General features: G+C 42.2%; 1 protein-coding gene across 4 annotated transcripts; it reads left to right on the top strand.

Annotated features, from left to right (window-relative positions):
• The first annotated feature begins 1,387 nt into the window (after positions 1 to 1,387).
• On the top strand, positions 1,388 to 10,482 carry serbp1a (SERPINE1 mRNA binding protein 1a). Of its 4 annotated transcripts, none has more exons than XM_050054096.1 (9): positions 1,388 to 1,754; positions 3,182 to 3,365; positions 3,970 to 4,110; positions 4,254 to 4,322; positions 5,222 to 5,296; positions 6,350 to 6,521; positions 7,221 to 7,265; positions 7,382 to 7,582; positions 9,091 to 10,482. In XM_050054096.1, exons 1-9 carry the CDS (start codon positions 1,499 to 1,501, stop codon positions 9,145 to 9,147), a joined length of 1,200 nt encoding a protein of 399 aa, XP_049910053.1. In that variant the 5' UTR covers positions 1,388 to 1,498; the 3' UTR covers positions 9,148 to 10,482. The 4 variants fall into 4 exon arrangements, with proteins under 4 accessions (XP_049910053.1, XP_049910051.1, XP_049910054.1 ...); XM_050054094.1 differs by having other exon boundaries at positions 4,251 to 4,322; XM_050054097.1 differs by having other exon boundaries at positions 1,389 to 1,754; positions 6,353 to 6,521.
• Positions 10,483 to 11,101: the final 619 nt, after the last annotated feature.

Genomic DNA, 11,101 nt, shown 5'->3' with positions numbered 1-11,101 from the left:
TGAGTTTGTGAAGCTACACATGAATTGTCACTGACTAATTAGCTCAGTGAGATAGAAATTAATTCTTAGTCTCAGAGGTTGTGAGTTCAAGCCTCAGCTGGGCAAAATGGCATGCTAAATTCCTAAATGTCTTCCAATTCTTCTGCTTGTTGCTCAGAATTGCCTAAAAATGCCCGGACCTGACCCATCACTGCGCAGCAGCTATAATTAATATTATCATTACCTGTGGGACGAAGCTGCCCCTGAGCCTGTTGGTGTGGGATGTACTGGCAGCAGGCACAACAGTTTGTGGCTGTGATGAAGTCGCATGTCATCACCAGGAGGAAGTGGCAGCATTATTTTATTTTATTATCATCTTTTTATTTAAAAGCAAATTTAGAACATTTTTTTCATTTGTTTTCAAATTATATTTAAAATAATTTGCTTACATAAACTGAAGCCAAGGATTTTTTCCCCCCGCCCTTCTCATTGTATCTGGATCATTTTTAACATTTCTTTGAGACAATAAAAGTGACCCTTTTTAAGATATATAGTTTTGAAACTGTGAGTCTTACAACATATGAATAGTTTGTAAAACCTGAGGCTCCAGTTGTTTAATGTTAGTGTGTGACATTGAAGTACATTATTATCCAACCTCCAGGCTGTAATGTTTTTCATTACCATACGAGATATATGCACCATGTCAGTGTGAAGTATGTGGACACCTGAATTTCCAACTCAACTTTAATATTTGAACATGTAAATCCCAGAGGTAACCCACACACAGCAGGCTGTACTGACAGAAAAGTCTATTTACTTTTGGTAATTTAGTGTAGTCACACCATAATCACACAGGCACAGTGTTCTGTTGGTGTCTTATTGTGATGTTTGGTGCAGCAGTTTCTTTATTAGGCTACAGATGTTTTCTCAGTAACTGCAACTGATTACATTTATTTTCTAACTTAGTTACATGCAGCTAGTTACTTCCCAACAACACTGTGTATTTAGTGAGAAGTTACTGAGTACCATGTTGAACTTTACTCACAGCTCATCCTCCCACTTAGATGAAGATGCACCTGCTGTCTCCCTCACATGTCTGATAAGGTATCATGTGTGTATCAAACAGGGCTCGTGCATCAGTGTAACTCGCTTTAGTTTAAACCCGACAAACTGTTTTCGCCAACTGTTATAAAGCCATGTTTTTTCTAAGGGGATCAAAACAAGAGAGTGTGAGGGAGCCCATGCTTGTCTTTACAGAGGCTAGCAGGGCTAGCAACACTAGAGAGACTGGCATTGTGGGTAGTGTAGTTTAAAATTGGTCTATGACGCATTTAAGTCAACCGCATTCATTTCCAAAAAGAACTACACGCCCCACCCGCGCCAATACTAAGGTCCCGGATGTCTATCGCGCCGGAAGAGAAGAAGGTCCTTTTCCCAGCCATCTTGTGGCTTCATCTAGCGAAGTGTTCGCACCAAGCCTCGTAGAATCGGAGGAAAATCCTGCTGAAGGGGCGCCATCATGCCCGGACAAATGCAAGAAGGTTTTGGTTGTGCCATAACCAATCGGTTCGACCAGTTATTTGACGATGAGTCGGATCCATTTGAGCTGCTGAAGCAAGCCGAAGTGAAGAAGAAGGAGGCTCCTGCTCCTGGTGCCGCCAAGACGGCAGCACAGGCTGCCAAGCAGCCGAAAAAGGAGTCCCAAAAAGACAGAAAGACCCCGCTGACTGACAAGAAGGAGGAGACCCAGGCACCCGTCCCACTCAAGAAAGATGGTGAGATATATTTGTGTGTTTCAGCGCTTAGTGAAGCAGCAGGAGAAATACTGAGGCTAACGGGCTAAGTTGCTTGTTCCTAGCTAGCAGTGGTTCATAAGCCGCCGTGACATGAGGTCCGCATGGCTGCTTTTGTGCCGCTGTCTGCTGTCACTGTGTCGGGACGGTGACATGTATTCAAACGTGTTGATGCATCGGGACTTTGCTTATTCGGTTAAACACAGTTTGCAGGCCAACTTGTTTTGGCTTGTCCCCCACCCCCACCGGCCTTGTTGAACAGGCAGAACCCGAAAGCCTGCCTAACGAGGCAAAGTGGCCTCCAGGTGTTTAAATGTTATTAATACTCCATGAAGTGGCGGCTTTCAGTCAGCTCACTTGTTGCACATTTCACCCAGAGTTGTTCAAAACTAGGTCGTTTTTACTGGGTTTAAAATAGTTTGAGATTTGGCCTCTTCGGTTTAGTAAAATCCTCCACATGGACTCACAACATGTCAAAGTAACGTGAGGTCAGTGCGCTAACGTTACCGCGGTGGATTTGCAGGTGTATTTGTCAAACATTAGGAGCAGCTCAGCTCTCATGGTGATGCACCTCGTGGTTGTAGTGTGGGGCGTGTTAAAGCACAGCCTCCAAACTGCCACTTCCCATTGGCGCACAATACATGCTCAGTACATGTGATCGACCAGCCTCAGTCCTTTTAGTTTCATGTCGCTGCTATTTAATTTATATGGACGTTATTATATAAATGTTATCCTGTAGCCTATAAAAACAGCTCAAACTGTACACTTCGGTGTTGCAGCGTGTTTATATTAGTCTAGATTTATTAAGTGACAGGCAGAATTGAAGCAGTGAGTTGTCCATTATCTTCCTGCGGGTTTGCCAAGTGGTCTCATATCTGTTTGCTCGAGAGAAGATGAGACAGGTGCGCTGACTATGGTGCACCCAGCTGCTGCTGTGGAGTGTGTCTATTTTGGTAGCTGGCAATGGGTGGGACTTGTTGTGTCACACTGGGCTGCTGACAGTCAACCATGCCTGTGCCATGCAGGGTTAAATACTATAAGCGTTCATTCCAGCCACAGTGACAGTGACCGGGTGATTTGACTGATCAGCACACTTTTCAATCAGACCAGGAAGTAATGAGCGATCATGCTTTTGTAACGCAACTTTACTCACCTCTGTGTCAAGTTTTGTGACTTTTGTGCACTCCTCAATGATGAGGTTAAATGCAGACAGAAGAAAGTTGCACGTCTTTAAAAAATGGATCCTACAGGCTGCCTTAGTTCTTAAATTCTGTGCGTTAATTGGAATTATTTGCTCCATTTCAACAGAACAATCACCTCCTCTTCTTTCTCTTGTCTGGGGCTCCACAGTGGGTCCTGGTCTAACAGTGCTGTTGGTCCTCTAATCCTCCTGTTGTGGTCAATCCTAGGTGCCGGCATGAGGAGAATGGGCCGCAAGCCGGAGGGCGATGGCTCCAGACCCCAGGGCGGCCAGGGAGAGGGGCGCCCCCCTACAGACAGACGGCCAGTGGACAGGCGGCCACCACGGCGCTTTGAGAGGCCTGCTGGTGAAGGTGGTGAGAAGCCTGAGGGCGGCGAATTCTCTGTGGAAAAGTGAGTTTATATTCTAATCAGAATATGATTTTAAATAGACAACCATAAATGAATAAAGTACAGTGAATCCACTACGGTTACACCTGTTTTGACACTGTGTTTTCTAGCTTAACATGGGGCAAAAGCAGCAGTCATTGGGGGTGGGGTATGGGCAGCAACTGTTAAAGGCGTTGCTTACAATGATAAGGCTTATTAGAGTTTTGCCCAGAGTACTATAGGCGCATACAGCTCTTTATCTCATCAGTTAACTTGTGTAAAATTCCAAAAAAAAACAGCCACAAAAAACAGACGTCAAATGTCCAAATGTAGATATCGACCAACTGCCAACATCAAACTTTGTATAAAGGCCATAATCACTTATTTTCCAGTAGATTTTAATGTTAATCATCTCAATTAACTGAAGTTAATTAATGACACCTGTTGCATAAATGTGCTGGTTTTCTGCTAAGTATTGTCATTTTCTGGTAACTGTGCTGTCCACTTTGTCACCTTACGGAAAGAAAACTCAAGTGAATTTACAAATTAGAAATAAAGCCTATAAATGCCTTGCCTTTGCCCCAAGCTGTGACAGGGATTTAACCATGTTGATTGTCCCTCTCCTTAGACCCATTGGCGACAGGCCGATGAGAGGACGGGGCGGTGGCAGAGGCGGCCGAGGAGGCAGAGGCCGCGGCATGGGTCGCAACGATGGCTTTGACTCCAGAGGAAAACGTGAATTCGATAGACACAGTGGCAGTGACCGATCGTAAGTACTTTTTCGCTTCTTATATTGACCTAACATAAATGTAAATATTCTTAATGTGCGCCAGGTGTGCTGAAGAAGGTGCCGTGTGTTTTCATGTAGTGCTTGTTCCATAATCGTGGCTAAAGCTAATGTTCTTCCAGTAGTCTGAAAGGTGAGGAGAAGCGTGGTGGAAGTGGATCTCACAACTGGGGCACCGTCAAGGATGAACTTAAGTAAGTTTTTATGCCAGCAAAACTACAGAAACTTTACATGATTGAAGGATGGGAAGGAACAGAACACATGAACACTTCCTTACTGAGAACAGAATTGCATGCATGCAATGGGTTTCTCCTACTAGGGTGTAGTTTTAGGGAACACTTGTTTTGTTTTGTGACTGTTTTATAGCTGTATCTCTTGGAGATGGTGAATGCATATCATAGGTGTGTTTTGTTTGTACAGCGCATTATTCCAAATAGTTAAATCATTTAAAGAAAATCAGTCAAAATGCGCTCAGTTGCCAGTTAACTTGGCACTAAAATGAATGCAGGAATCCTTCAATAAATCCTTCATGAAGCTGATAATCAGTTTTTGTTTAATCTGTTTTAGAGGTGTTGATTCAGCGTCATGGTCATTTTGGAGAATTCAGTCTGTGGTGCTTTAACTGTGCTGTGTGATACTGTCACTAATGATCAGTCTGCAGTCATTCATTAAATAGAGAGGACTAAATATTATAAGCACCTGCGTATAATGCAGTACAGTTCAACAACACCACAAACTACAGCAGAGTTAAATACACAATGAATAAATTTGAATCAACACCTGTTGAAAGATTCAACATTATAACCTTCATGAAGGATTTATTGCATGGCTTTGTGTTAAATAAGACCTTTAGGCTGAAGCCAGTATTTATGCTGCTGTAAATAGTTGTCATAAAGTGAATATTATGATTTTAATTTCCTCATTCTTTTTAGTTAAACAGTAAAATTTATATATTATGTAGCTTGCCCAACATGTCGTCCACAACAAGGTCCAAACTTTAGCAATCAGTAAGCACAATGACAAATTATATTTATTCATAGTATTTCCCTGGTTCTCAATACCAAGCCTCATGAGATTTTTTTTTTCTTAACAGCGAGCTTGACCAATCAAACGTCACTGAAGAGAACCCCGAAGGAGAGGAGCATCCACCTGCCGACTCTGAGAACAAGTAAGTTGGTGTTTTGTTTTTATATGTTCCAAAGAATAAAATCCCCCCCCACCCCAACCCCCACCCCCAACAGGGTAAGTGGTTACGGAAAATGAATGAATGATTAAAGGGATAGTGCACCCAAAAATGAAAATTCAGCCATTATCTACTCACCCATATGCCGAGGGAGGCTCAGGTGAAGTTTTAGAGTCCTCACATCACTTGCAGAGATCCAAGGGGAGAGGAGGTAGCAACACAACTCCACCTAATGGAGGCTGACGGCGCCCCAGATTCAAACGTCCAAAAACACATAATTGAAACCACAAAATATCTCCATACTGCTCGTCCGTAGTGATCCAAGTGTCCTGAAGCCCCGACATAAAAAGTTGTTTGGAAAAACCTCATTTGAACTCTGTTTTTAGCCTCATTGTAGCCTGTAGCTCTGACTGCCTCTCTGGGCACCGCGCTCACGTGTGTGCACTTGCATATGGAGATATTTTGTGGTTTCAATTATGTGTTTTTGGACGTTTGAATCTGGGGCGCCGTCAGCCTCCATTAGGTGGAGTTGTGTTGCTACCTCCTCTCCCCTTGGATCTCTGCAAGTGATGTGAGGACTCTAAAACTTCACCTGAGCCTCCCTCGACATATGGGTGAGTAGATAATGGCTGAATTTTCATTTTTGGGTGCACTATCCCTTTAAACTACATTTCAAATGATGTTTGAGTGCTTGGATGGAGACGAACAGTGTTTGTGGCCGTCCAGTGCTTTGTTTAAGCGTAGGGGCTAAAATAAGCACAGTCATCTGAGTGTTGTATTTCCATCACTGCTGATAAGAGCTGATTGACGCTTGAGCAGATAAATACTCGTGTGACCACTGCAGTCATTTGGCCTGGGAGTGATTGCCGATTGTAACCTTTAAATACAAAAGCCAGATGTGAACGGGTGTTGGTGGGTTTTTGTTCAGTGGGAAAGGGGCTTTAGATTTTGTTTAGGCTGCAAAGTCACTTTTGTTCCACCAGCCTGAATTTATATGAAACATTAATTCTGTGATACTGTGTGTCTGTGTGTGTGTTGAAGGGAGAATGAGGTTGAGGAAGTGAAGGAAGAAGGCCCCAAGGAGATGACTCTGGATGAATGGAAGGCCATGCAGGACAAGGAGCGGGCCAAGGTGGAGTTCAACATCCGCAAGGCCAACGAGGGAGCTGATTGGAACAAAGGTTTTGTGCTGCACAAGTCAAAGGCAGAGGTGAGTCAAAGTTATGGCTCTGCTCGTTTGCAATACATCCATAGTTCACATTGGTGATGAGTTTGGTAGACTTGACTTTGTAGACCGTACTAGATAAATGCAGCAACCCCAACAATCGATCTGTGTTGTCAAAGCTGTCTGTTCATGCAGATCAGAGAGGCAGGTCTTGCATCAGTTTCCTGTGAATGACTTTAGAGTGGTCAGACTTACCACAAGTGTCACTGTCTAAATTAGCTGCTAAAAAATATGCCAAAGGTCGTTAATACCTGCACGTCACATATTCCACTCCAGCCACAGGTCTAGGTGGACGTTGTCGCTTTCTGACATGAGTGTAAATTTATTTGACTCTTGTTTGTTTCAGTATTTGTAAGAGAGATGTCATGCAGAGACCGTATTAGGCAACAGACTAGAAATTAAGACAGTTGAAAGCAAAACTAACATCAGTCACTGACTCATAGTTTGGCTCTCATCTCTCTGTGCGGGAAACACTTGTCACACCTTCACTCTGCACTTTAATTCAACACGTAGAACAATTCAGATTGAAACTGTTCAATTGGCAAATGTTTACTGCTCTTACTCAGGCCAGACGTACACTGATGGCATTTACAAGTGAGCCCAGACCCACATTGAGTCAGTAAGGATGGCAGATGGAGCGAAAGATGAATGTTGTTTTAATGTTTTGCTTATTTTCCAACACAGGATAAGAAAGAAGACTTGATTGAGTCTCCAGGGGAGGAGCACAAGGTACAATCTCTTCTCTTCTTGCACGCTCTCGGAACTCAAATCATACACAAACTAAATAAACCAACGCTTTAGATACACATGAATTATAATTTGCTTTTACCTTTTTTTCAAATCAGCCTGAGGACGAGCACCACTTCCGGAAGCCAGCCAATGACATTACGTCCCAGCTGGAGATCAATTTTGGAGACTTGGGCCGTCCAGGTCGTGGACGCGGTGGACCACGTGGTGGCCGGGGAGGCCGCGGCCGCGGTGGTGCACCCGGCGGTGCTCCCAGGGACGAAGCCACTAGGCCGGCCCGTGGAGGAAGGACTGACAAGGTAGATCATGTGACTGGAAGCTTAGCTGCGGTGTGTTAGCACCCAAGTATCTGCACTGATAATAGAAGAGACTAGAAAGAACTTAATTCATCCCTGAAGGGAAATTCAACTCTCCAGCAGCTAATAAACTGTATGGTCGACAGTCTCACAATATGATGCGTATCGTAGTGGTTACACATCGATTTATTGTGGTGCTTTAAGCAAGGTGATTTATCGCTGTCGTAGTTTAAAGAACACACCATCGTATGCATAAGAAGTTGTGAAGCCGTCAAATCAGTGGGATCCACATGTGTATTGATTTAAGTCTCTAACATCAAACATCATAGCACCACTTTCTGTGCAGTCTGAGTATGAAATAAAAGTGCTTGCAGGATTTTTTTGGTAAACAAAGTAAGAAAACGAAGAATACATTTTTTTTTTTTTACAATGTTACTAGAATCAACTCAGTGTCATAGACGTGTCTGCAGGTCCTTAAAGTCTAAAAATGTCTTAAATTTAATTGTGTAACAGTAAAGCCTTAAAAGTCATTAAATAGTCTTAAAGTTAAATTTCATTAGGTTTTTATTGCCAATTACGTGCAGGACATGCAGAGAATCGAAATGCTGTTTCCCTCTCACCTAGTATGTCTTACAATTTAAGAGCTCAAGAAAGCTAAACTGGAATAATAATACAATACAAAACAATATGTACAAGTAAAAATAAAGGTACAACTAAGCAGTATAACTAAAAAGCAGGACACTCAAGAAGATTCTCAAAACCTGTGTTAAGAGTTTAATGTTAAACCTTAATTTGTGAGGTCTCAACTGCTTCAAATATTTTATCTAATTATATTTTAATTCTTTTTATGAATATGAGCGAAGTTTTTACGTGTAAGTCCACATTTCTAATGTTACAAATCTATAAACAAAACTATAATACTGTCATTTAACTTCATACTTGCACTTACCTGTACGACATCTATTGCACGTCTGTCCGTCCTGGAAGAGGGATCCCTCCTCAGTTGCTCTTCCTGAGGTTTCTACCGTTTTTTTCCCCGTTAAAGGGTTTTTTGGGGAGTTTTTCCTGATCAGCTGTGAGGGTCATAAGGACAGAGGGATGTCGTATGCTGTAAAGCCCTGTGAGGCAAATTGTGATTTGTGATATTGGGCTTTATAAATAAAATTGATTGATTGACTTACCTGTCGGCAAAATGCAGATTAACTTAACTTGCTCTAATAATCATATTCCTACGTAACACTTACCTCTGCATAAGACCACATGTATACTGCTGGCCTGCAATGCTGCGACATTTAAATAAGTAAAACATGACCTGTCCTAAATTTGGATTAAAGGTGTCTTTGAAGCATTAAACTGTCTGAAGATGTAGACACCCTGACACAGCATAATATTGTTGTCTGCATCTGTCTCTATTTTTTCGTCTGATTTATCAACATTTTCTGTCCCTGTCCCATGAAGTCCGTTCATGCTTTGCATATGCTAACTCCTCCTTCGTGTCTGCTTCCCCTCAGTCATCTGTGTCTGTGCCCAACGTGGACGACCCAGAGGCCTTCCCAGCCTTGGCCTAAGCCCCGGCTGCTGTCCCTCAGGCCTACAGGAGCCCCCTGAGCACCTCCACTACGAGGCTTGCATGTTCCTGGATCCTTCAGCAAAGTGAAATGATGGAGAAGACTGTCATTAACTATGACACTCAACTTGAGGACTGAGTTTTACCCAATAAAAACAAAACGAAGATGGAAAAAAAAAACAGAAATTAACAAAAAAAAAAATTACAAAAAAAGAAAAGGACTTCTTGCTACTCTGGAGCAACTTATTGGTAGAGGTTTTGTACTTGGAAACAAAGTAGCAGGGATGTTTTCATACAGTATTTTTTTCAGAGGTTATGCATTGTCCATTGATAAATTTTTGTAATTGCTGCTTGAAAATATGCATTTCGAAGTGTAAGCATAAGAAGGGTGTCTTAAGCTTGGTGTGAAGCCATTGCTTGCTCGCTTTGAAATAAGCACTGTGGAGCTCCAACCCAAGCTCATAAGCTCTGCTGCACCAGGTATTTCTGATGAAGTTGCAGCTTCACTCATTGAGATTTACTGAGTTTTTTCTTTAGCACTGGGGTATTGTTTTATATTTTATACAGGAGGTCTATTCTTCTATGATCTTCGGCCTGTAAATCTTAACTATTTTCATAAATTCTTTCAGAGACTGTATTTCACATGGTGCAAATAGGACACACCTTGATCTTTGGTCAAGCGTTGCTGCCTACATTTGAATGCATTGATGAAATGGAGCCTGAATCTGTATTAAGGTTTTTTTTTTGTACTGAAATGTTCTGAAGGAGGAACATTAGGTCATTTTGGAGGAACTCATTGGTGATTACTCTCCTAAATTTGCATTGATCCCGAGATATTTGTCACGTGGATTAATTTGAAGCTGAAAGTTACTTCATGTGTTCTGATTTCTGATGTATTTGGGGTGTTACTCACCATCTGATCTCTCTTCCTCCCTGCTCATTTCATCTTTGATTACCAGCCATGTGCAAGTCAATTAATGCCTTTGTTTTTACTTTGAAGAGTGATTCGGAGAGGAAGTGTCTTCACACAGTTGAGACGTGGCTTTAGTCGTCTGGAAGCCTTCAGACCTTCTCCAGCTGTTTACACACTCCACTCGAGCGTCCTTCCACAGGTGTAAACTCAGCCCAGCTTCAGTTTGTTTTTGCAGTCTGTTCTGTGCTGATATTTTCCTCCACTGTTGACTTGCCCTGTAGCTTCCACAGTGGCACCACTGCATAATTGCTCTGAAAGAAATACAGTTGTTCATTGTGTGGAACAACTGAAGTGCTCCACAAATGTGTGAATTCTAGCCCTGCTATTAGAGACCTCTGTCGGTAAATAAAGATGGTCGATAAATCTTTTGCACTGTCACTTTTTTAAATGTTAACTTGAACCCAGGCAAAGTGGATCTGAAAATGTGCACTACTTGCTTCTCTGCTCACAACCGCATATAATCCACATGTCTCTTTACTTAAGCAAGCTTGTTAAATGGTCTCCTGCTTCAGGATTTTTTTTTGTGTGTGCAAGCTCAACTCGAAGGTCTGGATCCAGAGACGCGATCGGTTTACACGCACAAAATATTCTGGTTTTTGCCCGTATTCTGAAAGAAAAAACCCCCACAATACTCCTGTAAACTAGGAGTGGCTATAGATAATGGAGATGAATATTCCATTCATACTACTTTTTAGATGCAGCTGTGCATAATTCAGTCAACATGTCCTAACGTGTCGTTTTTCATGTCAACACAAACCAGGTGACCTGTTTAGCGGTTTTGATTCTTTCTGCCAAAATTAGATTTTTATTAAGTTTTCTATTGGTGGCGGTATCACTCTACAGTGAACACAGCCTCTTAACCACCCTGAAAATGTCAGCAATGCAGTTTTTGGGCGTATCCCAAAATGTAATAGTTTTTCAAAATGCTTAGAAGTAGGTGTGTTGCATCTTATATCGCAGCCCCAGCTTTACAAACTTGAGT

The sequence above is a fragment of the Epinephelus moara genome, chromosome 10, assembly GCF_006386435.1.
Source record: "Epinephelus moara isolate mb chromosome 10, YSFRI_EMoa_1.0, whole genome shotgun sequence".
Lineage (NCBI taxonomy): Eukaryota > Metazoa > Chordata > Actinopteri > Perciformes > Serranidae > Epinephelus > Epinephelus moara.
This window is presented reverse-complemented; position numbering and strand designations above follow the sequence as displayed.